The sequence below is a fragment of the Kwoniella mangroviensis genome (genome assembly GCF_000507465.2).
Source record: "Kwoniella mangroviensis CBS 8507 chromosome 1 map unlocalized Ctg02, whole genome shotgun sequence".
Lineage (NCBI taxonomy): Eukaryota > Fungi > Basidiomycota > Tremellomycetes > Tremellales > Cryptococcaceae > Kwoniella > Kwoniella mangrovensis.
The window spans coordinates 265,285-291,503 of NW_027062534.1; the positions used below are offsets into that span (position 1 = coordinate 265,285).

The 26,219-nt window shown below is 43.2% G+C and overlaps 13 protein-coding genes across 13 annotated transcripts; 6 read left to right on the forward strand and 7 right to left on the reverse strand.

The window, feature by feature from the left end:
* Positions 1 to 791: 791 nt before the first annotated feature.
* Positions 792 to 2,798, forward strand: I203_105171 (uncharacterized protein; the record flags this gene model as incomplete). Its single annotated transcript, XM_065517707.1, has 7 exons — positions 792 to 796; positions 867 to 971; positions 1,049 to 1,088; positions 1,171 to 1,327; positions 1,400 to 1,436; positions 1,509 to 2,681; positions 2,747 to 2,798. The coding sequence occupies 7 exons, from the start codon at positions 792 to 794 to the stop codon at positions 2,796 to 2,798; spliced, it is 1,569 nt and encodes a 522-aa protein (XP_065373011.1).
* A 390-nt stretch (positions 2,799 to 3,188) lies between these two features.
* I203_105172 (uncharacterized protein) lies at positions 3,189 to 4,277 on the reverse strand (the record flags this gene model as incomplete). Its single annotated transcript, XM_019144344.1, has 2 exons — positions 3,189 to 3,582; positions 3,652 to 4,277. The coding sequence occupies 2 exons, from the start codon at positions 4,275 to 4,277 to the stop codon at positions 3,189 to 3,191; spliced, it is 1,020 nt and encodes a 339-aa protein (XP_019005679.1).
* An 835-nt stretch (positions 4,278 to 5,112) lies between these two features.
* I203_105173 (casein kinase II subunit alpha) lies at positions 5,113 to 6,967 on the forward strand (the record flags this gene model as incomplete). The annotated part of the gene is made up of 8 exons (XM_065517708.1): positions 5,113 to 5,133; positions 5,307 to 5,361; positions 5,470 to 5,741; positions 5,883 to 6,041; positions 6,273 to 6,437; positions 6,515 to 6,609; positions 6,673 to 6,875; positions 6,936 to 6,967. The coding sequence occupies 8 exons, from the start codon at positions 5,113 to 5,115 to the stop codon at positions 6,965 to 6,967; spliced, it is 1,002 nt and encodes a 333-aa protein (XP_065373012.1).
* Positions 6,968 to 7,254: 287 nt separating this feature from the next.
* Positions 7,255 to 7,815, reverse strand: I203_105174 (uncharacterized protein; the record flags this gene model as incomplete). Its single annotated transcript, XM_019144346.1, has 4 exons — positions 7,255 to 7,320; positions 7,385 to 7,577; positions 7,633 to 7,702; positions 7,782 to 7,815. The coding sequence occupies 4 exons, from the start codon at positions 7,813 to 7,815 to the stop codon at positions 7,255 to 7,257; spliced, it is 363 nt and encodes a 120-aa protein (XP_019005681.1).
* Positions 7,816 to 8,756: 941 nt separating this feature from the next.
* Positions 8,757 to 9,478, forward strand: I203_105175 (uncharacterized protein; the record flags this gene model as incomplete). Its single annotated transcript, XM_019144347.1, has 4 exons — positions 8,757 to 8,910; positions 8,962 to 9,025; positions 9,103 to 9,316; positions 9,461 to 9,478. 4 exons carry the CDS (start codon positions 8,757 to 8,759, stop codon positions 9,476 to 9,478), a joined length of 450 nt encoding a protein of 149 aa, XP_019005682.1.
* A 207-nt stretch (positions 9,479 to 9,685) lies between these two features.
* On the reverse strand, positions 9,686 to 10,483 carry I203_105176 (uncharacterized protein; the record flags this gene model as incomplete). Its single annotated transcript, XM_019144348.1, has 1 exon — positions 9,686 to 10,483. The coding sequence occupies one exon, from the start codon at positions 10,481 to 10,483 to the stop codon at positions 9,686 to 9,688; it is 798 nt and encodes a 265-aa protein (XP_019005683.1).
* A 513-nt stretch (positions 10,484 to 10,996) lies between these two features.
* Positions 10,997 to 12,128, forward strand: I203_105177 (uncharacterized protein; the record flags this gene model as incomplete). The annotated part of the gene is made up of 2 exons (XM_019144349.1): positions 10,997 to 11,140; positions 11,259 to 12,128. The coding sequence occupies 2 exons, from the start codon at positions 10,997 to 10,999 to the stop codon at positions 12,126 to 12,128; spliced, it is 1,014 nt and encodes a 337-aa protein (XP_019005684.1).
* Positions 12,129 to 12,511: 383 nt separating this feature from the next.
* Positions 12,512 to 15,041, reverse strand: I203_105178 (uncharacterized protein; the record flags this gene model as incomplete). The annotated part of the gene is made up of 2 exons (XM_019144350.1): positions 12,512 to 13,015; positions 13,143 to 15,041. The coding sequence occupies 2 exons, from the start codon at positions 15,039 to 15,041 to the stop codon at positions 12,512 to 12,514; spliced, it is 2,403 nt and encodes an 800-aa protein (XP_019005685.1).
* Positions 15,042 to 15,471: 430 nt separating this feature from the next.
* Positions 15,472 to 16,995, reverse strand: I203_105179 (uncharacterized protein; the record flags this gene model as incomplete). The annotated part of the gene is made up of 3 exons (XM_019144351.2): positions 15,472 to 16,048; positions 16,159 to 16,399; positions 16,515 to 16,995. The coding sequence occupies 3 exons, from the start codon at positions 16,993 to 16,995 to the stop codon at positions 15,472 to 15,474; spliced, it is 1,299 nt and encodes a 432-aa protein (XP_019005686.2).
* Positions 16,996 to 17,769: 774 nt separating this feature from the next.
* I203_105180 (uncharacterized protein) lies at positions 17,770 to 21,027 on the reverse strand (the record flags this gene model as incomplete). Its single annotated transcript, XM_065517709.1, has 13 exons — positions 17,770 to 18,117; positions 18,184 to 18,314; positions 18,374 to 18,628; positions 18,703 to 18,788; positions 18,846 to 19,493; positions 19,556 to 19,665; positions 19,721 to 19,839; positions 19,899 to 20,087; positions 20,145 to 20,283; positions 20,340 to 20,474; positions 20,626 to 20,775; positions 20,847 to 20,877; positions 20,957 to 21,027. 13 exons carry the CDS (start codon positions 21,025 to 21,027, stop codon positions 17,770 to 17,772), a joined length of 2,412 nt encoding a protein of 803 aa, XP_065373013.1.
* A 462-nt stretch (positions 21,028 to 21,489) lies between these two features.
* I203_105181 (sorting nexin-3) lies at positions 21,490 to 22,881 on the forward strand (the record flags this gene model as incomplete). Its single annotated transcript, XM_019144353.2, has 5 exons — positions 21,490 to 21,520; positions 21,614 to 21,919; positions 22,116 to 22,318; positions 22,492 to 22,617; positions 22,720 to 22,881. 5 exons carry the CDS (start codon positions 21,490 to 21,492, stop codon positions 22,879 to 22,881), a joined length of 828 nt encoding a protein of 275 aa, XP_019005688.2.
* A 291-nt stretch (positions 22,882 to 23,172) lies between these two features.
* I203_105182 (uncharacterized protein) lies at positions 23,173 to 24,069 on the reverse strand (the record flags this gene model as incomplete). Its single annotated transcript, XM_019144354.2, has 4 exons — positions 23,173 to 23,484; positions 23,620 to 23,685; positions 23,849 to 23,905; positions 24,007 to 24,069. 4 exons carry the CDS (start codon positions 24,067 to 24,069, stop codon positions 23,173 to 23,175), a joined length of 498 nt encoding a protein of 165 aa, XP_019005689.2.
* A 442-nt stretch (positions 24,070 to 24,511) lies between these two features.
* On the forward strand, positions 24,512 to 26,040 carry I203_105183 (uncharacterized protein; the record flags this gene model as incomplete). The annotated part of the gene is made up of 8 exons (XM_019144355.2): positions 24,512 to 24,695; positions 24,777 to 24,799; positions 24,898 to 25,119; positions 25,273 to 25,321; positions 25,401 to 25,482; positions 25,574 to 25,695; positions 25,833 to 25,913; positions 25,976 to 26,040. The coding sequence occupies 8 exons, from the start codon at positions 24,512 to 24,514 to the stop codon at positions 26,038 to 26,040; spliced, it is 828 nt and encodes a 275-aa protein (XP_019005690.2).
* Between the last annotated feature and the right edge of the window lie 179 nt (positions 26,041 to 26,219).

A 26,219-nucleotide genomic window follows, 5' to 3' on the forward strand; every position in this document is an offset into this window, starting at 1 on the left:
GGAGATGTCTCGTCTCACCTTTTTTTCGGATTGGGATTTGCATTTGCATTTGGTTTTCTAATGTGTGATAACCAAGACAAAGGTAATGACACGATATCATACTCTGTACCATGGTACAACCGAGTAGAGAGGGGAGATTCCCATGATTAGATGAGTTAGAACTTGTATGGTAAGATAAACCGACGTCATGTATGTTACGTTCGAAGTGTACGAGTAAGCGGCGAAATTGTCTATCATGTACAAGTATGATCATGCTCCATAACTATGTGGTGTACTGTAAATGTGTTTGTGTGCTTTGAATAACGCATTGATCGTCTTTCAACATCCATCATCATCACAACTTCACTCCAACGAAATCAAAAGCAAAGTCGTGTCCCCTGTTTTCATTTCTCACACTCACCTTTGTTCAATCTGAATCATATCCAATAACTCTCCATCTTCCCACCTGTCATCTTTCAGTATCGAACATCGAAAGACACGTAATAGGTACTTTACTACTCGACTCACCTCCTACGTCAGTCAAGTCTCACCTCAGAGATCCCTATCAAAGTCAAAAATCAGGTTATTCAGTTTAATCGAAAGAACGAGTTATTATACGACTCTACCCTGCTATAGAGCATTTAATAGTACATACACATATGGGATCGATCTAATTATCTCTCAAGACTATCTGATCCGTCTAAAGAGACCAGCTTTTCGCTTCCATTTCGTTGTGGAAAACACGATACGTTCGACGTTTCCATCTGCTCACCTACTGAGCTACACTTCTCAGGTTGACTTATCCGTCCATAATGAGGTGAGTATCACACCTCTTCCTTGGGGTGATCATATAGACAATGATCAAATCACCTCATCAGGTCGTATAGGCACCTCACTCTCCTCTCCTTCATCTCCGTCTTCCTTCCTTTAGCAGCGGGATTCACGTTCAGTACCAGTACACCTGTACAATGTCAGAACTTTACTGTACAGTGGCAAGTCATATCCACTTTGTTCATTCAGTCCCTCCCTGTACCAAAAATGCTAATGGGAAAATGTTGGAATTGTGTAGGTCGGGCGGACAAGGTCCATATCATCTATCACTCATACCTGTAAGTATAGTATTTCCTATCACGGCTGATCCACCAAGAGCTCCTCAACTTAAGATGACTGACCTTACGTCTTCGACAACAGACCAAAGTAGTCACAGGAGGTCATATTGAAAACATAACTATCCCTGCTGGATCCACCGAACATAGCTTCCAACTTCAGCAACCTGCCGGATTGGACTTCTTGGTCACTATGAGTGACTCGCAGGGGTTCGGGACAGGTGGCACTACAAGTGTATTGAGTGAGTTTAGCTCTTTACACCATCATGAATCGATCGACCGAATGGCTAATTTGTCTATGTTCCACATCATAGCTGTGGGAAGTTCAGATGATAGTTCTTGTGTACCTTCGTAAGTCCATACTTTCCCACAAAATCTTACACAACGAATCAATGCTAATTATCTTGATCTCTGGTTTGACAGCTCTTTGAACTACGATTTTACATTTGCCATTTCACCCGATTCCAACCCTACATCATGTTCTTCCATGTCCATCACATGGCTTGAGAACGCTACCGAGCCTGTATCGCTCTTCGGTCTGATCCCTCACGGTACAGCATTCCAAATTCCAATTGATCAAAGCTCCACCTCTTGCGATTGGACGGTCGACATAAAAGAAAATACCCAATTTTTATTATTCATGAGTGATTCGGGACAATACCAGACAGGAGGATCGACCGATCTGTACCGAGTTCAAAGTGGAGGAAACGATAATTGCATCACTAGTTCTTCACCTACGACTGCATCGGGAGATTCGATGACGTACGCTACGTCCGCTACTGCTCAACCGTCTGCATCCGTCTCCGGCGTAGGGGGATCATCTCAAGGAGGTTCAAGCGGTGGAGGTGGATCAAGTACCAATACTGGAGCTATTGTGGGTGGTACACTTGGAGGAGTAGCTTTCTTGGTGCTTTTGGCGCTTTTATTATTCTTCTGTATTAAGAGAAAGGCTAGGTCGAAGGACGATAGTCGATCTGATTCTGGATTGAGAGCCTATGGTTTAGGTGGAGCAGAGAAGAACGGGAGAAGATCAAACCAATTAGATTTGGCTGAAGAGGGAGAAGGGATTGATGGTGATCATACGCATACACCGGAAGGAGCAAGACAAGTAGAAGTCAATGGAGATGTTTATGAGCCATCGCCGTTCAGATATCCTTCACCACCTGAAACTCCACCTACGCATCAAGGTTTATCGAGTATCCCACCTTCGTCTCAAAATACACCTCAAATGCTCGCCTTGGCAAATGAGAAAGCCAGTAATAGGAATTCCTCCTTGGGTGTTGGAGTACCGAACTCACCTACGACAACCACTCATACAGGTACTAGGACAAGTGGTGAGAGTGGAATGGGTAGACCTCCGGCGATAAGCGAGGGTGTACCTGAGACCGAAGATAGTAATAGAGCGACGGTCGGACATGGAGGTGCTTCCGGAGCCGGTAGGATGAGTAGTATAAGGAAGACACCATCGAGTCAACAGGTCGGAAGTGGTGCTGCCACGGCAAGTAGCAATAATGCCGTGAATGGTCATTCCAATGTTAGTTCTGGTGAGGGAGAGGGCGAAACGAGATATGTTCAGCATGAAGATGCTGGAGTGATGCGAGTATCATAACCATCTTCCACATCTACCGTGTATAGTCATACTGATGTTTGCTTTCGCTTAGTGATCTTCCACCGAGATATGATCAACTCCGAGCTAGGAACCCTGATCAATAAAATAATCGACCAATCGAATCGTACGCATGATTTTGGATATCTTCTTCTACACACGACAGCGCTTGTATGTAGGTGATTATACGATACTCATCGTTGGAATAGGAAGGAAATCAAGTAGAGATAGGGTAAGATCGAACTGGCAAGAAGAACTAGCACATTCGGTCAATAGTCAACGACACACATATAATATTTTCACTATAATTTGAACCTCGACCATGTACCATTTCGATCTTCGTTTGTATGATAATTGATGCATTTAGTATCTTACAAGTCATAAGCTGGACGAAAATAAAGCCTCGAAATATGAAGAATATGACTACATTTTCATTCACTCATATAAGTACACAGTTGACCTAAATTAAGTAAGTTAAGCTGTTGAAATTATAACTTTTAATGTTTCATCTCATACCCTATCTTCTCTTTTAGAACCCTCTCACTCAACTGCCATAATTTCTTCGCCAACTCATCATCCTTAGCTTGATTAGACTCGCTATTGACTTTACCATCCGCCTCTGTGAAATACCTACCTTGACATTCTTCTCTCCTCTTAGCGAATGTTTGTCCCACACCTGCCCAAAGAGCTGATTCGGCACCTTGGTCTCTAGACATGAATAATACCTTTGATGCGGCTTCCAGTACGTTGCCTAGTATCGGGTACGCCTGAGCAGCGCCTTTCTCTTGTTCTGTGGCTACGCCTCCTGGGTGGACCGAGGCTGCTAAGATTGGAGAGGAGGAAGTGAGGGATGGGAGATGGGATTGAGCGAGATGACGGATGAAGAGGATACTACATGTCATCAAAAGGATTAGCATAGGTCCATCATGAATACAATAAATTGCTTCTCATTGTACTCACTTCAATAATTTCGATCTACCGTATAAGACAGTTGCATCCCTCTCTTGACTAAATTCCTCCAAACTCTCACATTTCACATCGCTTGGAGCAGCTCGATGTAACTCGCTAGACTCAGATACGATCCTTGTCGAAAACTTTTCCAAATCATCTGCCGAACCCTTATTTTTCAACTCCGAAGTCTTCTTCATCAGATCTAAAAGTCCATCTGTAATCACCATCTGAGATAGATGGTTGACGCCAAAATGATTTCCTATCCCATCGTTTGTCAGACCGAATGGAGCTACTCCAATACCGGCAATTAAGAAAAGTAAATCCAATCTATCGAGTTGAATTGAAAGTTTCGATGTGAGTGAGACTACATCTTTAAGTTTACCCAGATCAACTTGATGGAATGTGATCAGATCTCTAGAATTGGGAGTATGTTCAGAAACATGTTGAATAGTTTCTTCTGCGTGTTGCTCTGTAGAAGAGAGTATATGAATTCTACATCCTTTTTGAACTAGGTCGCCTACTAGGGCTTCACCGATTCCACGGGAACCGCCAGTGACGACTGCTACCTTCCCTGTTAGGTCGGGCATATCTTCGACCTTGTATCGGTTGGAGAATAGTCCAGCGGGAGCGACCATCTTGAGTGATGTAGAGCTGAATGATCGAGCAAGGGAAAATTGTTTCAAGAGGGGTTTACGTGTGAGTGGTTTAGTGAGTGATGAGAGGATAGGTTGAGATGATCTCAAGACTATGGGACGAAGGAGGGACATTGATTATTGTAAGGAGATAAATTGAATTGAAGGGCAACAAAAGAAGCATGGAATTTGACTTTATGTTCCATATATATTGTATACATTCGAGAGAAGCTGGAGATTCTCAAGTGACGATACATGACGATTACCTGGAGATCTAAGGATCTGAGTGATCCAGATTTGATACGATCCATCGATCTTCGATAGAAAAGTAAAACCAGTCGCATGCAAGTATATCTCATCGGGATCCCGTGGTAGCTCTGACTCAATCGAAAGAACAACTACGAGGAAATCAAGCATGACGACATTACGATAGACTTGGACCAGAGATCGACAAAAGCGACAAAGTGGACCACCTCCACCGGAACGAGATGAACGGGATGCCACACCATCGTGTAATGCCGAGAGTGCCAGCCCAGTGATATCTCCCCACGTGCGCACGGTCGTCAGTCCGTCTTTAGCACAGATTACAGGTTTGCTCGGCGTCGAGTTGCATTATCTCATCAATATCAAACAGATCACAGAGCTATCTTTCTTGCCATACTTCACTTGACTCTCACCAGCAGCCCTTCTGCCGCCATTGGGGCTGACTACCTTCCCCACGAAGCTACTCAGAAGAGGATAACTTGAAAAACCGATATCTCACTAGCAATTTCCTTTCCCTTCGCTTCGATTATTGTCTTCCTCCAACATCACAGATACAGATCATCAGTTATACAATATGGCAGCGGGCAGGAGTGTGGTACGTCCTCTTCTTCCGTATCATATAACAATATGAAGAGTCATACTGATAGATCCACTTACTTTCTACCACTCTCTTACTCCATAACAAACGAATTCAACATGAACATCTAATTCACACACATTCGTATTCACACTCACATTCGCACTCGTCATCCTCAATCGACTCGATAGGCCCGAGTATACGCTAATGTTAATGATAAATTGGGTAGATCATGGTGGGATTATGGTGAGTGACTATTGCCTTAGCCTTTCCACAATAATTTACACCTTACATATGCAAGATCAAGTCATTGTGATGTTCATGATGACTGACTAATCTATCTTCAATCAATAGACAATCTGGTAGTGCAATGGGGTATTCAAGACAACTACGAGATAGTCCGTAAAGTTGGTCGAGGAAAGTACTCCGAGGTATTCGAATCCATTCATCTACCATCGAATTCCAAATGTATAGTGAAAGTATTGAAACCAGTGAAAAAGAAGAAAATCAAGAGAGAGATTAAGATTCTGCAGAACCTTGCTGGGGGACCGAATGTCGTGGGGCTGTTGGATGTCGTCAGGGATAATCAGAGTAAGACTCCGAGTATTGTGACGGAATATGTCAATGTGAGTGTACAACATATCCCTAATCTGGAGATAGAATCCGAAGGAAGAAGGGAAAAGAGAAGCTTTAAGCTGGGATTGGATAAAGGCACAATAGCTGGAATCATAGAACAAAGCTAATCATATATCTTGCAATTCTACCAGAACGTCGAATTCAAAACCCTCTACCCGAAGTTCACCGACTTCGACGTCCGATTCTACATGTTCGAATTGCTCAAAGCGTTAGATTTCTGTCACTCAAAGGGGATAATGCATAGGGATGTTAAGCCTCATAATGTTATGATCGATCACGAGAAGAGGACTGTGAGTGATGCCTTTAAATTTTCCTCTTATAGTCCTGGGAGCGAGTGTTAGGGAAGAGGTGGAAAGGATTAGGAAGAAAAGAAGGAGAAGTGAAAACCGCGATTTCCCCCTCAACATCACCTGCCCGTCTTTAGAGGTGGACGGAAAGAAAAAGGATGTGATCCACCCCGTTCCTCTGACACGGGATGAAATATCAACTTGGATTCCAGCTGACATAAGTGTCATTGTTAGCTCCGTCTAATCGATTGGGGGTTGGCAGAATTCTATCATCCAGGAACAGAATATAACGTCAGAGTAGCATCGAGATATTTCAAGGGACCTGAATTACTGGTGGATTTCCAAGAATACGATTATAGTTTGGATATGTGGAGTTTAGGTTGTATGTTTGCGAGTATGGTGAGTGCATTTTTTTGCACGAAGTTTGGGTGTCTCTGAAATGCGTGCTGACATGTCTTGTCCAAATCAACTCCCAGATTTTCCGAAAAGAACCTTTCTTCCATGGACATGATAACGCAGATCAGTTAGTGAAGATTACGAAAGTATTAGGAACCGACGAACTTTTCATTTAGTAGGTGCCTCTTTCAATCTCACGTGGAAGTCAGTCATCATACTGACTCACCTTTTTGTACAGTCTCGAGCGATACGAAATTGACCTAGACTCGCAATTCGATGATATACTCGGACGATATCCACGTAAACCCTGGTCGAGATTCATAACGTCCGAAAACCAACGATACATCTCGAATGAAGCTATTGATTTCTTGGATAAATTGTTGAGATACGATCATCAAGAGAGATTGACTGCTCAAGAAAGTCAAGAACATCCTTATTTCGGTGAGTTATATCACTACAGTCATACCAAACGAAGTGCTGACATGGAAGTGGATTGTGTAGCTCCCGTTAGAGAAGCGGCAATTAGACAATGAAGACGGCATATCATGATCATATTATAGCTCTTATTTGATCCAAATTGACCAATTCGAATTAACTATTCGGTCTACCATTACTTTGCATCCATTCCATCAGTCTCTTCATGAACCAAAGCAGCGTCGTCGTTCGAGACCTGAGTGACTGGTGAATGTGAAGATGAATCAGTGACGACTAATGATATGAATTGCAGGATATGATACTGACGCTCTGGGAAGTTTCTTACCCAAGTGGAAATTGCAGAGTCCCTTGCCAAGCTACTTTCAGCTTCGAATTTGTATAGATTTTAAATCTCGGTAAGCGTGGTAGTGATATTGGTCCAGTTCTTCTGGCGTTGTAATTCGGTCTTGCTCTGCAAAATGAAATGGGCACTTATCGATAAATATCGTTATACAGTCGGGGATCAAATGACTTACCGGAGTGTAGTTGTTCGTGTAGAAAATAGCAGAAACCGTTACACAACATACACCTACGAAGCCGAATACCTTTGTTTTGAGACCAACAGGTTCGTCTTTTGATGATAAATCCTCTCGGACGACCGTTACCCATACTGCCATACATGCGGCCAAACACCCAGCTACCACCTTCAGTACATCGGCGATGAGACCTCTGCATGTCATCAATATCGTTTCATCGCAAAGCCCATTACTCCAATAAGACTCACGAAACTACACCCGAAACCTTTAGCACATACTCAATTATTGCGAATGCACATATACGAAGGCTGACAATTGCTGCCACAGAGAATCACGTCAGTCTCCCGTGTTCTGTCTCGGAGATATCAATCATGGCGAGGAGAAGGTTAACACTCACCGAATACGTGGATCGATTTGTTTGTCCAGGTCATTTTGAAATGTAGGTTTGTTGCTGATTAAAGGGAAATGATTCTCGGATTGCTAAGATTATGGAATTGCACGAAGGAAAAGAATATAACATTCATAATCATATACACATATATATATATATGTGTGTGTGTGTGTGTGTGTCCGTCTGCCTGTCAATTGATGGCAATGATCAATTTTTGATGACCCTCTTCAACGAAACACGGGGTGATATCATCAAAAGATACTTTACTCCGAACCGAGACGTATACTTCAGGATACCCGATGAAGGCACTGGAGCCAAGCATGGTGGTATTCCCAGCTGATCAACCCGATTATTTTGTATGTCCGAAGTGAAACGGACCTAAAATAGGTTAGATACGAATTACGCTGATTCCTTTGGAATGTCTCCTTTGGTGATGGGTGATGAATTAATACTTGACAGATCCCCAGCTATCACAGCGGTGTTGGATCGTTGAGGGGACTTCTGTGTCAGTATTCCTCAAAGATCGTATATCAGATACACTAACACGAGTAGGGTCGAGCTCAAAGGTATAGACTGGAACAGTCTAACGAAAATGAGAAATTTTTTGGAGCCGGCCACATCAGAACCCACTTCAAAGGAGGTACATATGAGAGAGAAACTAAGAGCAAGTGAGACATGACTACCATCAAATTGGTTCCCTCGTGTTGATCTGTTGATGGAGAGCATACGACCTGGGACGTATGTGAATGGAATTCGATCATATCACATGCACATGCCATACGTACATGTGACGTATGGGAATTGAATTCGATCATATCATGACATAACCCAACCTAATGCTGCAAAGTCTACGAGTGACTTACCTCCCATATCATACATATTCAGCCAAGGCTTGGATTTCCGTTGATTCAAAGTCCATCTGTAGTGCTTTAAACTTGCGCAGACGTTTGTACCCTGATCAACGATAACAACACCTTCATTATGACTGTACCAGACACGAACAGTAACAGTCCCAACAACAGTAATGGCCTAGATCCGTCTGAGTCACCTCCAATGCTCAATGGCGACCGTCCTAACGGCAAACCCACTTCTCAAGAGGTAGTCATTTTACCTTCCAGTTTTCTTCTTCTCATCTGTGAGTGTGATAGGATCCTCGGTAGGAATCGGGGCTAAAGGACTTGCGTAGGTATCATCGTGTGGGTATTGGTCTTCATAGAGATCCTCATTCTCTATAGTTCTATAGGCTACAGGTGAGTCATCCCTCCACTCTCGTGTTTCCCAGATCAAAGAGCTCAGATGAGCTGATTCTATTGCGTGGTGTATGCAGCGACGATGCTTCCTTTTGCGTATCGGCTTTTCAAACGATCTTTTTCATCCTGTCCTTAATTTCGATCTACGCGGCCTTCTTTGAGCCTGGTTTGGAGTTCGAAGGTCGTACAACCGATCCACAATGGAAGTTCCGTGAGAAAAACTGGTTGATATTCTTTGCTAAAGTTGGACTGGTAATGAATGCCATGCATGGCTTTATGTTATGCAAAGAGGTGAGTCAATCAGTTTGTAGTAGCAACCAAAGCTCATGTTGTCCTGCTTTGACAAACCCAATCCGATATAATCTCTATCTTTCTTCTCGTTCCCTATCAATAATGGTAATCACAAAGCCGGGCGCATGGTACCCTTTCATGTAGATAACGGTTTTCAATTGAGAAGAATTGATTCTTGTAGGAGACTAGAATCTTCCTGGTGTTCTTCTCTGACATAATACCTTGTCTACACACAATATATGTAATTCTTATATCGAATAAAAAATCGTTCACCATTCTCTGGCTATTCTGAGTATTACCTTCTATGCAATTCAATTACAACATGCGCAGCACCATACGTTACGACCTATCTGTGACAATATAGATCGATCACTCGTCAAAACCCGTAACAGCAATGATCCAGACATCACCCCTGATCTCTTCTCCTCGTCCTCCTTCGGTACTACATTGTTCATCCACCCATCCTAGACCTTGCTCCATCACACAGTCCCTCAAACCCAGATCTATCCTATCATCGTTCCAACCTGTCTGCACTTCGATCTCTCTCAGGTTTAACCTTCCCCCTGTTGTAGCAGCTAACGATAATAATATCGATTGATCCGTGTTTAGCTCATTGGGTATCGAACGTACATACCTATCTGATGAGAAAGTATGTAACTTGTATCCCGATTTGAGTGGTTCTAGAATTTTGATAGCTCTAATTATATCTTGTTCCGTTATTCCACCTTCGCCTTCCATTGTTTTACCACCATGTCTCAATCTTTCTATTTTGCGTATCAACTCATCAACCCTTATTAATCCACCATTCTTCTCTCGGGTCGATACACAAATATCAACAAGTTGAACCGCCAGCTCATACTCGAATTCACTTATACCCAACATTCCCCATAACCCCCCACTTCCACTTCCTTTGGCGCTCGTCGACCCGACAAGAGGATCTATACCGAGTGTAGAACACATTTTCTGAAATTGGAACCTAAATGCTGGATCATCTTTGATATCTTTCTTGTGTTTTAGGGAAAATTCAATAAGGGTCGATTTGAATGATTCTAACGATTCGGTCAGAGAGGCGATCTGCTGAGTGGAAATGCTCGTTGAGAGTGTGGAGTAGGAGTTGGAGTAGGCTGATTGACGGGAGAGAGCGGATAGACCTGGACCTTTACGCATGGTCGTGGGAGTGAAGTGTTGAGACAAGGTTGACGGTTGTCGATGATATCGCTATACAATACAGAGGATCGATTAACCTCCCTTTCGATAGGAGTTGTCGGGTCCTTGAGGAATTGATAATCGTTTGCGTCTTGCTTTTCACGAAGCGTATGATCGAGCAGGCTCGATTTGAGCGGATGGATCTGTACGTTGTCAATGATCAATACATATATCGTTGATCTTGTTCATTCACCGACCGTCAGGAAGGCTGTTAGTTATCGTTATCTAAATCGTTCTCGTCGTCATCAGTCACGTGACAGACCCTACTACCCAGTGACGATCTCATTCGGTCCGACCAAAAAGAAAAGATGAGATGATACGAGCAACTTCAAACAGTATCGACAACTCCTGACCCTGCACGTAACAGCACAAGCCCAAGACAGTACAACTAGCTGTCTCGGAAGACCTCAGCCCTACCATACCTATATCCCTCCCAATCGATTCCGGCCAGGCCAGATCTCGAAATTGGATGAAATGCTGTCCATCACCCGATCTACAACTCGATCATGGAGGAAGTCACCCATACGATTTATGAAGAGAGTCTTTTCGGAACAAGTGAGAGTGGAAGAACATGATCCTTCGATACTGCTTAGAGAAGTCATGAGAAACGTCGCTCAAGTGAGTTTTCACAATCCATTGAAATCTGATTCATTTTCTTCATCTTTAATTCTCATTTGCCCTACCTTAGTATACACTTTATGAGTACATAGTTAATACCTCGAAATACCTTTCTTAGCCAGTAGCCATAGCCGTCACTTGTGCTCCTTCCACCTCTCCTTTACATGGAAAAGCAAATTACCACGGAGCGACCCTCACCTCTTTCACCTCTCTTACACTCTATCCTCATCCCCTCGTAGCATTTTCATTGAGATTACCATCGAGGATGGCGGATTGTCTAAGACCGTATAGGACACATGGAGACCACCATCAACAGCAGCAGCGGCATCCTTCATCAAAATCAAAACCAAATACATTACAGCAAGAGGCTATAATGAATGAATCATTGGAAAATACCCCAATGATAAAAGGTATCACACTCCCACCCAAATCCGAATTACCATGGCTATTATCTAAATTACCTATGCCTGAACAACCTCCCGAATGGGCCAAAAGCTTATTCGCTCAGATACCTATACCTAATACACTAGGAGGAGATACTTCTCAAAATCCACTTCGATCTACCCCTTCTTTAACTGCGTATATACCACCAACACAGCATAAAACGATCAATACCGCTCATCCTACGCCATTAACAATCTCACTCTTATCTAAATCAAATGAAACCATGGCCGACTCACTCTCCCTCCCTCGAACAGACCATTCATCAATATTTAATATGAAAGATACATGGACCACCCACAACAATCATCCTCCATCGCTGAAAGGGTCAATCGGTTCATTACAATGTGAGATCGTAGGTAGTGTCTTGCTTAAAGATCTCTGTGGGTCTGCTCCGATAGATGCAAAGGGAGGAGAAGGAAGTGAGATGTTTATATGTCGAGTTATAGGTGTGCATATTTCAGATGAGAAAGGTTTGGAACCTTTGTTACATTGGAGAAGGAAATATGTAGGAATAAGAGATGAGGGGGAAACAAGCGAGGTATGATTTTATCATCTACTACTTTCTGCAGATATAATGACATTCAAACGTAATTTCATGCTATCAATATCAACAAATGCATAGTAAATCATTGTATCAAATAATCTGATGTACACCGTTTCAACCTGGAGGAGTAACATTGGATTTTAATACGATACATCGTTCGGCATATATATGATATATACATGGAGTGAATATCTTGTTTGATACATATATACAAACATATGTTTCGTCCTGTCAGTTGATATTGAAGAAACCAGACCCAAAAGCCATTGGTAACATTATACAAATTTTCATTGAATTCGTGTGTAGGATGTTCGTAATATTCGTGTTTATTATTCATTGTCGTTGAATCCTTTCAGACCCAAAAATGATACTTCCTTCCGGCATTATATCCTCACTCTCGTTCCCTTTTCTATACCCCAGAATAACCACGCACAAGTGACCAACAACAACCCACCAACTTTCCAGCCCACCTCCCTCGCTACATTATCCCAATCCCATTTCCTACCCCATCTAAATGCTTCCCATGTACTCAGACCCTCAGGTATCTCCGGAGGACCAATATTCATCTTCCTTAGATTTGGTGTTATATCACCCGCACCACCAGCCGCAAATTCGTCCAGATCGGTCGGTCGAGGAGGCGGGGGGATGACATTGGACGTCACCCACATTTGTACAGTTCTAGACCAACCTGTCGTCACTCCTATAACTACCCAACATAGCAATAATCTATCGACACCAAGGAACCATAAAGTGAGATAGGTAGCGGGCCAACATAGACATTGGAGTGAGACCAAGCGGGTGATAGTGGATGGCAAAGAGTAGTAAGAACGCCATCGGTGAGTCAGGCCGGTGGTTAAAGAGAAACAGAAATGAGCGGTACAAATTGCCTGTTGACGTACGAAAAGGAATGTCAGCACCAATGAGTCGAGGGGTTTCGTAATGAAACGGAGTATGTACAACGAGATGAGCAGTTTTAAAAGGTACAGACCAAGTGATGAAGAAAGTGAAACTCACCCATGCGACACAAAGTCCCACATCACCTCTATCTATCTTTCTCCACTCACCTGGACTACCCTCTCCTCCAGCTACGAGTCTCTCCAACGCTTCCCTCGTGAGGTCCACTCCCCAAGGCCATACATCCACCCATAATCCTCCAGTGACCAGAGCCTCGATCAGAACACATATACCCCATAGGGAGGGTATAATGGCCAATAATCGCAAGGGTAGCAATGTAGACTTCTGAAAGATATTTTCCAATTTATCTAATATATTCACTCCTACTCCGCGACTTGACCTTGACATTCCATCTGTCAATTGATCAGGTGAATTCGTCCTATTTTCGTCAACATCCAAGTCCATATCCGTTTCAGTCCCAGTCCCGATAGTGTTATTAGCATTATCGTTTAGAGTCAATCCTAATCCCGTACTACTACTAACACTGGTACTACTATTGCTCGTAGGCGAATATCTCTTATCACCCAAGAACCTATTCCTCAATCCTCCCGATGAAGAAGATTTGAATTTCGTCCGTTTAGGGGAGAACGTTATTGATCCTGATCCTGAACCAGATGATGGTGAATGTGAATAATCATCATCTGCTTCTCCACCTGAAGAAGACGTATTATCCCTATCTAACGGTATAAACGGTCCGAGCCCGGAAGGAGGTTTGTTGGTGGAAAACATAGTAGGGGGACCTTCGTCCTCTGATGAAGAATACAGTTGAGTCTGTCCAGAAGGGGTGATAGGTGACATGACCGGAAAGTTCAATGGTGTACTTCTAGGTGAAGTGCTGGGTGATTTCCTACTGAGGGAAGAGAGAGATTGCGAGGAATGAGAGCGAGAATGAGTAGGAGAAGCAGGTAACCAACTTTCTTTGAGATCCGTCGAAGTTTGAGCAGAGCCATAAGGTTTGTTGGTAGATGAAGGTGTTTTAGTTCGAGTATTTGATGGTCTTCTTTTAATGTCTCCATTCCCACTAGACATGCCTTCTGTATGTTCTACTCTTTGACCTTGACCTTGACTGATGGGTATAGGTTGTACCTGACTAGGTCTCCCACTACCAGCTCGCAGACCCTCGGTCCATCCTTCCAACCTCCTTGATCTCAATGCAGTCAAATCAGGCTGACTCAAACTACCTTTATTCCTACCTGGTCTAACAGTCGCATCGGAATCTATACCTGAATCTTCTCCTGCAACATGCCCATTCCCATTTCTGTATGTGATTGGATATACGTTATGTTTGGGTTTAGCAGGGATTTGTCGACCTTTGTATTTTGCAAATGGCGCAGTGGATGTTATCGGATTGTAAGAGGGTCGCACACCTGCACTGTGGCCGGGCACAAGTATGGGGATGGGAATGGTAGTCGAACGCGAGGGTCCTGCATGTTGCTGTTGCTGTTGCTGGTGTCTCTGAGTGATTTGCATAGGTACTTGATTCTGATTAGGTGCTTGATGTGATGCGGAAGTAGGAAGAGAATGTGAATGTGAATGTTGTATTTGGTGAGGATGTGATGAAGACGGTATATTTGTAGGTGGACCCATCAACCCATTCTGAGATGCACCGTATCTAGCTTGAGGTTGAGGCTGGGGTTGCGACTTGTATTGATCCAACTGTATTCCATTTATATTACCTATCGGTGTTAATCCCTTTATAACCACCCTGCCATTCGGACTGGTAGGTTCTGATTTCGTGAAATATCCATTTTTCGTCGGTGATCCGTTTCCGTTAGTACTAGAGCCGGTTGTGGTACTATTCAGAGTGTATGATCTGAATCTAGGACATGAGTACGATGAGCTTGATGAGGCGGCTGACTGAGAGAGACCGTGGAGAGGAGTTGAATGTGAAGGTGACGATGAGGACAGTTGTCGCTGATGGATGGGTCGGGGTGATGAAGGTGAGCTGGTCAATGACATTGCATCACCGGCATCTGGTATCCTGTCGAAGTTTGTACCAAGCTTGCAGAGTATATAGACAAGAGATGGGATGGTGTGAATGTGACAGTATACAAAGTTGAAGAGAGAAGAGAGAAGAGAGTGGAGAAAGCTAATGTGATGTGATGTGGTTACTTGCCGACCAAATTACCCGTACTATCAGACGAATCACGTGGTGGTCAATTCATATGTGTATTCAATTCATCCAAGTATATATACATACATCTATCTATTCGACATGAACTTGTGTATCTATATACCTATACCTATACAGTATACATTCGTTCCCATTCTATCCTTACAATGTAGAACCCGATCGAAGATAATTAAAGAAAGAAAGAGAAAACCGAAATCGTACAACCAATTGACATACTAACTTTCCAAAATGTCCATGATTTTGGTCTCATTCATCTTAAACCTCCTCACTTCTTAACAATCCCTCTCTCAATCCCGATTCTCTCATCTCCCTCTCCTGCTCTTCCTGCTCCCTCTGAGCTTTTCTTATAGTCTTCTTAGTCAAATACGTCAAATAGAAGAACAAAATCACACATAAGAATATCCCAATCCACGTTGAATACATCTTGACATCTTCTCTACTTGTATCCATCTCCATCTCTATATCGGGAGATTCTCCGGGATGATGATGATGATGATGATGTACATGATTATTATTGTGTGGAGGCCACTGTCCCCCTTCGTCGAATTCTCCTTGACTTGGTGCATGTCCATATCCATGTCTATGACCATGTCCATGGCCGTAAGCCTCCGATAAGTTATGTATACCGGCTCCGATCCATGTATGTAACACCAACTTACACAGGCTCAGAGCGGTACATGCCGTATATGTCTTGAGGGATAACGAAGGTGACGAAGCGAGTATCACGTTGAGTAGGTTGTAAGGGTATGGAGCGATACGAATCAGTAGCAGAAGATGAGGGTGGGAAGAGAGTAGGGAAAGGAGGGTCGAGGAGGTCGGTGAGCATGATACGCTGTGAGAGATACATACATGTTAACAAATTGTCGAAATGCGTTAATACATATTTCGTAGCAGATATGACACAACCTCTTGACGATAGTCATCTGAAAAAGGACTACTCACCATCGCCCAATGACATCCCTTAATTTCCACCTACTAACGCCAAAAACCAATACTGCCCCAACCAAACTCGCAGAATAACTAATGACGAAACCCGTCCATACGCCAAAGGTGTATCCTGACAGAACGATCAGAGTGGAGTATAGTGGGATAGGGGGGATGGTAGTGATAAGGATGAGGAGGAAGAAGATTAGGTGACCGTAATATCCTTGTTCTGATAGATATCGCGATAGGGAGTCTAGAACTGTAGTATTCGATATATCAGCATAGATGTTCCAAGTTGGATTTAAAAAAAATAAATGCGAGACAGGTGAATCTGCTCTTTTGAGATTTGAACAGATGTCAAAATCCAGACTTACAAGCAAACAACTCTTCCCTATACCAACCCAAAACCCCCAAAACCAACAACGTAGTAACCACCCAACCTAATATCATCGATTTACCTAATCCTCCCTCACCTCTAAGGGAACATACAGATCTTGATTTATCCCACATCTCATTTAACGACAAGCTCACTGATCGATGACGACCCTGTCCATGTCCACGTCCTCGGGACGTCGTATAAACATAGTGTTGATGGGTTGGTAATTGTGATTCTCCTGCGGCCCCAGCGGATGGATACGAGGATGGTTCTCCAACAGGTGGATAGGAATTATAAGATTTCTCTTCAACCATGTCCATATCTAATGTTTTGGACTGTTGGTGATTAGAAGTAGCGTAAGAAGTTGAAGAATGATTGAATGTTGGTCGTTTACTATTTGTTGATGATCCAAGTCCACTACTTGCTATTTCAACTTCATGTGAACCAAAGGAATCACTCGCATCTTGATCCACCATCATCGTTGATAATGATGGGACATACACTGTTGATTCTTTTTCTTCTAGAAGTGATTTGGGAGATGAAGATCGCACGTTGTCGAATAGCGTAGTGTTGCGAAGATACTCCTTATTGTTATTTCTCCAGATCGATCGTTATGGTTCAAACTTGGATCTTCGTATCTTGATTGATTCCTCACGCATCAATCAACCTATCGTCTAGAAAGCCAGAAAGTCTGCTATATTCCAACTTGTTCATCTAATATTGAAAGTAGAATATTCTCTCGGTTTGGAGTTCGAATGTCCGTTGATCTGTTGACTTGCTGATTTGCTGACCTGAGAATGAATGATCCTTTATGTGTATGTATACTATTTCGCCCAGTAGTGTAAACGGTCAAATCATATCGAATGATGACAAGAATCAAGCAAGGTAACAAGTCTATGGATCTATCATCTATCTCCAAGGCCACTACGAACAACTGCGCAACAGAACAACGGAATCATCTTTCAAGACATGAATCCTGTGCCAAGAAGATCCCTTTCGACTGCGCATTGGATGTCTCACAAAGTCTGGATCCGATCACTACTGTACTATATACCGCACTGTATCACTCTACCCGGACACTTGACACTCCGGACCATTTCAATTTCATCCCATTAGGTTAGTTACCCTTACAAAACCACGTTCCATGGCGAGATTGATTTCTGCAATTCACTATTTGGCAACCACATGACTGAAGATTATCAACAATGCATTATGACATGGGACTGAACATATAACTATCATACCAGACCAGACTACACCCTCTCGTATACATACAGATAAGCCTTCTCCCTCATATCTTCACCACCCCCTGACCCAGCTCTCACCACTTTCTCATCATTGAACAACACCCATTCGTCCTCTTTCTCACTTTGTTGTGGGTTCCTAATCGTAGTGACATAATGTCCAGAATGGACTGAAGGTCCTTTGTGAGAGATGAAAGCTTTCAATCGATATTGAGCAGGTAACGAATCTGATCCTCCAATGGCATCTTCCGGTTTACTTTCAGATGAAGGAGCAGTCACACCAAGAGGAGCTGAATCTTCACCTTGATCATCTGGGTTGGAGAACAACCATTCGATGGCTCTTTCGGGATTACCATCCTATCAAAATAAACCACCTCGATCAGACATACTGTAAGCGAATAGAGAGTATTCACCATGACTCACCGACTCCCTTAACGCCTTCCTAGCTTGATTAGCTGTAAATCCCATATCACTAATCATAGCAATTTGATCAGGCGAAGGTTCGTTCGCAGCTGCCTGAGAGGCATTTTGCAGCTGTATCGGAGAATCGATATCTACAAGACATCCCATCATATTAGCTATACCACGCAACTGCTGTGGTAGTTTAACTAACCTGGATCTTCCATGTGTTCAAACAGCCAACCCATAGCCACTTCAGCATCAGAATTGCCAGTAGCCAACAAAGCCTTTTGACATCGGACAATAGGGAATCCCATAGCTTCCAATTGAGACATGGCAGTAGCGTTGAATTCGGGTAGGGAAGGGGCGGAAGAGCCGGATTTGACGGCCATCTCTTCTTCTCCTGGTCGAAGACCTTGAGAAACAAGAGAATCGAGATTGAGAGTGTCGGGAACTGTGACGGGTATCTCTGAATAACATATGCATCGCCGGTCAGCTGGGACATATAAGGAGTATACATGTTGTTGGCTCAGCTGCACTTACCAAGCTTCGTGGGTACCCAATTGACCAGCTGGAACTTCTTCATGTGCAATACCAAAAGCTCAGGGAACGTTTTGAACTTTGTTGATCTATTCCAGCGCAAATTCGTTCAGCTCTGTCTACTTGATACGCTTAATTAAGCTCACTTGATAGCTGTTCTCTTCCCGCCACACGTCTCACATTCATACCCCTCAATTGTCTCTTCACCGCATAAAGCCTGAATACAATCTTCCAATTGTACCTCCTTCCAAACTTTTCTACCTTCTTCATCCGTCCCAGCTTCGATAGCATCGACAGGTAAACTCGCCAAATCTACAGGTTCCACTTGTAATCCCACCTTCTTACATCCCGTACATTGTAATCTCTGTTCCATACCAAACTTGGTCATTCTCGTAGGTTCATTATCGTCACTTCTTCCTTGTGATTTCGCTTCTGATCGTAACTTCGTGAGCAAATGCTGTAAGAATTCTTCCGAATCTTGTTGTCGCATCGTCGAAAACTCCTCGTGGCCTTTACCTATCAATGCCTTGAACTGACTAGGTTTGATCCCTTCCTGGAATTTCGGCGTTTCGGCATCACCATCGAAATCGGTCGTTGATGGTGGTGGGAGTTTGGCTCGATGCGAATATCGTCCAGATAACAGACCATCACCGAGTTTCAACATCTGACATTCAAGACATTCTGCAGGGAGTTTAGAGCAGGTTTGGAAGTGGCTTTGAGCGGTTTCAGATGTATAACGTGATCGATAAGCGGGAAGCGAGAAGAGAGTTTGAAGTACTGAAGCCATGTAACAACTACAAATGATGAGTCAGCCATGATCCTGAGATCCGCATGATAAATTTCCATTCGTACGGACCTATTACCCAAATTCTTCAACCCAGTTAGGCCTTGTCCAAATACAGGCTCAAGCTCTTTCCCATCATCGCCAGTCATCGAGAAATCGAATTTGAGGTTTTGTTCGAGTTGCTGATACTTCCTGTCAGTTGAATTGTACCTGGAAGGAGAAAAACGAGTAGCTCACCAACTCAGTCATTGATTTCTCAGTCTTGGTCTGACCCAGAACTTCTATGCCGAACGCTTGTAGATGTCTAGGTAGATCCGGATCTACCTTCGCATCATCACAAGCATAACAATAGATATCTGTATTGAACAGATCAGCTTTTCGCGTTGCGGCATGGCTCATTCCCTAGCTGACATACCTGCTGTACCCTCCGGGGTGATCGTACCCATCTTGACACCTAACATATGTCCAGTCTCCTTGAAATGCTCCAGAGCATGTCCATTCCCACCTATACCACCATACTGCTGTCTTCCGCAATTTGCCAATCCACACGTGAGACAAAGCCATAAATTCGAAGTGAGATCGCAGGAAGAGCATTGAGATGGAACTGATCGGGTATAGAGGTAAGCTATGTATCAACACATCCTCAATATAGGTAGCTCACCATGACCAATATTTATGACTGGTTCCTGCTGTAATGTCAAAGTATGTTCACAAGGTAATATCTCTTCTTCCCATGCTTTGACTTCTGATTGTTGTGCTGATGAGAGGGCTTTCATTATACCTTCTACAACGACTTTGACCTAGAAATATATCGTCAGCTGATTGTTCCATGAGACTATGTAGAAGATCAACTGACCTTTTCATCATCGGAATGTATAGCTTCTCCGACAGGTGAACAGCTAAAACATCGTAATGATGTAGAAACGTTGTATAATTCTTCATCTTTCGGAGCGGATATAGCAAGTTTCTTCATTGGAGGTTCGGTCGAATCCTGCAGGATCACAACATCAGTACCTGTACTCCATTCCTCTCTTTCATGATCTGACAACAACTAGACTTGCCACCCCGACCCTATCACATGGAACATCACTCAACGCCACCCCTCATCACGCCATGTTGCTCCCATAGGAGAGTCGACTTACCCTTTTCTTCCCCTCTTTCCTCGTACGTTTGACTACCACCCCAAGATGATGACCCGTCTTCTCCGCATGCAGATAGGCATGTCTCCGTCCTTCGCCGAAACAACCTCCGTTGAAACACTGTAAGCAGACCAAGACACCTTCTGGGTCGTCCTATGTATCGAAGACCAGCCGTAAGCGATCAATGTCTCATATGAAAGGCAGAGACGGGGTAGCTCACTCACCTGTCCATCGAAACAGAGCGTACACTCCTCTCTGATTAGGATGATCAATCAGTGAGCTACAACATACCCGACCGAGGGTGGACATCATCAGTGAGAGATTGATAGCTCACCTGTGTACCTGCTGCGACACGGTGGGAGGCTTCAAGCTAGCTGCTATATCGGTGATATGTGGGCAGCTCATGGTGTATACTGTTGTGTATTGGTAAAGAGAAGAAAGAGGGAAGGAATGTTGAACGTTGGATCTAACTTATCTGTTAGAGTGACGCTGCTCGATCATCTTTGAAACAGGTTAAACAGGTTAACGCAGGGGTCTCCACCTCCACCTATGCTATACTATTCTGTACACGTGGAAAGAGGCGGGCCATGTATATCCACGTCATGATCCAGTATCAGTATCAGTATCAGTATCAGTCTATCCGGGCTTAGGCGAGTGAGTATAGCGTGAGGTGGTCACAGCTCATAGCACGATATCTGATGGTGATGGTAATGATAATGATACTGGTCTGCTGTGACTTACTTGGCTGTAAGCTGCTTTGTCAAGTCATCGTCATCTGACTATAATTGACCACCACAACAAGACACTACCCCCAGTACAAAAAAATCAGACCAGCAGATAAGCAGATAAGTAGACCAGTAGATCAAGATGAGTCAGTCACAGCCATACGAAAGCAATCGTAAGTTCTACTCCCATCTGATCCCTCCTGGCATGGCATCTCATTTCAGCTAATCTCATTGATTCCCTTGGATGACGGATGAATACCAAAAAGCATACTACCAGTCTCCTCCTCAGCAACAACAACCACAACAGCCTTATCAGAACTACCAATCCCAAAACCCACAATCACCTTCCAACGCATCATCGCATCAAGCATTTCAATCGCCCTATACTTCAAACCAGGGGTTCAGTTCACCTCAACAAGGTTATTCGAATTACCCACAACAGCAACAACAACAACTGACTCCCCAGCAAAATTATCAACAATCTTCACAACAGGGTTATGGACAGCAACAAGGTTACTTCGGTCAACCTTCAGGAGGAGCCGGGTATGGTCAGACCCCTCAGAGTCCTCCTGGTAGGTTTCTCAACTTCACTTTCAAAGGCTGTTCTTGGTAGACTATCTATACATGACACGATCTTGCTATCGTATTCATCGGTGGTTTTCATCCTGATGTTAGATTGGACGAATATCGTTGCAATTCGAACCCCCTTCATTCCATATCTTGTCACGCAGATATACCTTGAGCTAACCTTCTTTCGATGTTGTGCAGTCGAAGTGACCCACTCCCCCTTTGTCCGAACCGACTCTTCAGCCCGATTGACCTTCTCGGAGATGGCTCGTATGGCCGGTCGGCCCCAGACGTTCGACGAGATGTACGCTGTTCCAGAGAGCTTTCTGGAGATCGAAATTAGGAATCCGATGACTCACGGGATTGGGAGAAAGATGTATACGGATTACGAAATTGTCTGTATGGTGAGTTGACGAGATGATATCACCTCGTATTCATGAGGATTATCAGAGATATATTGGTCACAAACGGAGAATGGGATACATCCCCATCTCGTTCATCTTAATTGGAATTTTACTTTTCTTTTACTATATTTATAATAATCACTGACCAAAATACTGTGTTTCATCGGTCACAGACAAACATCCCAGCATTCAAACTCCGTCATTCAGTCGTACGTAGACGATACTCAGATTTCGAGGCTTTCCGAGATATACTGGAAAGGGAAAGTACAAGAGTCAATATCCCTCCTTTACCTGGTAAAGTGAGTGTCGAGGATCTCCTCTTGCCTAGTTCAAATATCCCACTGTACTTTTGAGATTGGTTATGCTGATTTTGCATTCTGCTTAATCTTATCCTATATCAGGTATTTACCAATCGATTCACTGACGAGATAATCGAACAACGGAGAGAAGGATTACAGCGATTCCTAGAGATCGTAGCTGGACATCCACTGTTGCAAACTGGAAGTAAAGTATTGTGTGCTTTCTTACAAGATCCCTCATGGGAGAAGTCTCAATGGGTGTAAACTGGCGATGAGTATATTTAAGATGGGATGGTGATCAAAAGGTATTTCGGTCGTCAAGATGAGAACAGTTTCTTGATACAGATGTTTAGATTTAATGTTTATACCTGGGATAAATTGGCGATTGACGTGTTATGGACAGACTGAAAGTAAATCTTAGAAGTGATCCAATGATGGCATGATGTGAATTGTATATATGTGTAAATTTACATTATTCTCTATCGTCATCGCTATTACATTACATCCCAATGTCACATTACGATCTACGAAAGCAAAGTACAACAACCTACTGATTTACGCCCTTCCAATCTTACTTTTCAATTCACTCACACTAACAGCCACACCCGCCTCATCATCATAATCATCCCATCTATCTTCGTTCTCCTTATGCAGTTCATCCCAATCGATTTCAAACTCCTTTCCTTCTTCCGCTTTAGCTGCCCACCTTCCTCTGAAATGGAATTCAGTGAATTCCAATCCTCTGCAGTCTAATGATATTAATGGTTCGAAAGCCCCGTTGGTTGAGGAGTAAGGTATAGGTGAGGTGGATTTAGACTTTGATTTGGGGGAGGGGTTGGAGGGTGCGAATGAGGCTGAGTGTTCTTTCTGCGAGAAAGGAGAAGGAAGGTTAGCTAGCTTCGTATCAGTGATAGAATTAGAAACAGAAAGATTGATATGATGGTGTACGTTCGAAATGATAGGATATGAATGGATGAATGGACGAATGAAGTGATGACTTACCTTACAATTACCACATCTCCATACGAAATGTGCTGAACCTTTTGATCCTGAAATCTCATGTTCTTCCTGTACGTCGGTAAAAAGCGATAACAGAATCAGCATAAGCGGATCTTAAAAAATTCGAAATCATCTTCAACACCACTCATCCCTACACTCACTCGATCCACCCCCTCTGCCTCTCTCTCTCTCTCGATCTCAGATGATTTGTTGGTCACTAGACGAAACTCACCTTTTGATTGAAGCTTACTGTTTTGGGATGTACTTCCCTACATGATGAACATTGGACCTGCCAAAACAGAGAATCAAGATCAGTATCCGTCTACTAGCCACTGACGGATGACTCTCAGGTATATGATTGTACAGTTATTGACATTCAGCTGGACTCACAGTGAAGAAATACTCGTAATCTTCATCTAAGGGAACGACCTCTTTGATACCTTCCAATTCCATCGATACATAGACGCAGAGTTTCTAGACCCATATAGCTTGTCAGCCTACATGTATACCTCCCTGTTCAGAGAAGTGACGTCAACTCACGACCATCTTGCTTCAGTCTGCGTGGATGTCTGTAGATGATTGTATATCTCGATGACTTTGTAACGACAGAGGATACAAGAGACAAGACAAGACAAGAAGTATTTGTACTGGGTTGGATCTTTTTACCGATAGCGTAGTGGTGGAGCCCCATTCTCGCTTTCAGCTTGGTTGTGGTATCACCGGCGGTCATCGATCCATCCATTCCAGAGCAAACGTTGTCTACGTCTTTCTGTGTTGGGCACATCTTTGAATTGTGACAAACAGGAAACATCATAGCATACCTACAGAGCAACATACATCACCCAACAGACTCAATCATCTCCAAATTTGACTGTTACTCACTCGGTACACCACCATGTCATCTCCAATGGACATCCCTCCCGATCTAGTCGGTCAATCGGGTCTATACAACTCAGCCGATCCATTATTGCGTAGAATCAGATTAGAAGAACCATCTGGGAAATCCATCGATGATGTTGAAAAGCATTTTGAGGGAAAGGAAGTTTTGGTTTTGTATGCTGGATCGGAATATGGGGAGAGTAAGTGCGCAGCGAACGGTTCATGTAGATGGATATATATAAGTTCTGGTTGACTGATGTGATGATGATGATGCTGAGCAGATAATATAAGAGGATTTCATCGAGTAAGCTGATTTTATATCCATCTTCACTTGAGGACCAAGCATGATGACTAACGAATAGAATCTTATGGATTCGTGTAATTTGGATTACTATGAGATAGGATTTAACGACTTTCGCTCAGAAATATAAATCCTCTTCAGTGATCTACATATCAACCGACGTGTTGCCCCAACAAGCCAATAATGTCTTACAGGGTAAACCATGGTTGAGGATGACTTTCTTTGATAATTCTGATTTCGCACCGGTTGGTGAACCTGATGAAAAAGATTGGTCGGTGGGGATGGAAGAGGTTAAGAGGGGAGAGGATTTCTTACAAGCTGGAGTGAGTGGTCTCAATTTTAGAAGCAAAGGACGAAGATACGAATACCAGAAGGAAATGTCACTGCGTCAGATCAGCAATGCTTAGGGGTGCATTGCCCATCATAAAATGCGTAATAGAAACGATGACTGATGCCCTCTCTTTTATGGTCTTTAGGAGGTCGAGATGGGTGTAGAAAAAATTCAATTCGGACAAGAAGAGAATGGTAAATCCCTTCATCTTGCTCAGGATCACTGTCCATCGTCCTGCGAGAGAAGCATGATTGAGATTTAGGTTATTTGTAGAGAACGATTATGTTCGACCATTATCGCGAGCGGGTCTAACCGTTCTGATGAACGTATTTTCGACACCTAGTATATCAATATAGTAGGTCAATCTCTTTTATATACTCACCTCAAATCGAAACAACCTCACTATATGTTTTACGAAAGCTTACTCGATCCGCGATGAAATCTAGTCACATTCCAACGCACACTTTCCTAGCTAAGAACGTAAATATGTCATCGTTCAAACCTGAGAATATCGATAGAAATTATCAGGTTTGGAAAGGTGGGGAGAGCACCTCGGTGAAAATATCAGGTGAGTTGCACTTCTTTTACTGATCACAAACATGACTCAGAAAGAGTAACGAGCGAGGTCTGAGACATCCCACTGTTGGGATGTTGGTTACTTACTATATGTACGGTATACTGACCATGTCTCTTCGGCTGAAATAGATATAATAGATAAAATGAAATGGACGTTGCTGTTGCTGTTGATAGCTGTAGGATACCATCTGGCAGTACGCTTTGGCGGAGGTGAGCAGGTTACACTTTTTTCGGCCAATGTCTGGGAAATACACTGATACGTCGTTTCGCAGAACAATACAACTTTATACCGAGAGTGATGGATGGTATAAATGGTAGATTAAGCGGAAAGATATGATCCATGAAGTCGAAATGTGGGTACAGTAGTAGCAGATGTATGTGCCACAGAAGAAGGATGGAACTGTGTACTCGTAGTACGTACATCTTGTTTGTGTACTAGTCATAGATATCCGTTGTTACCATCAAAACATGCATCGAGAAACGACCCTTTTCTCTTTCTCCTTCTTCTTCTTCTTC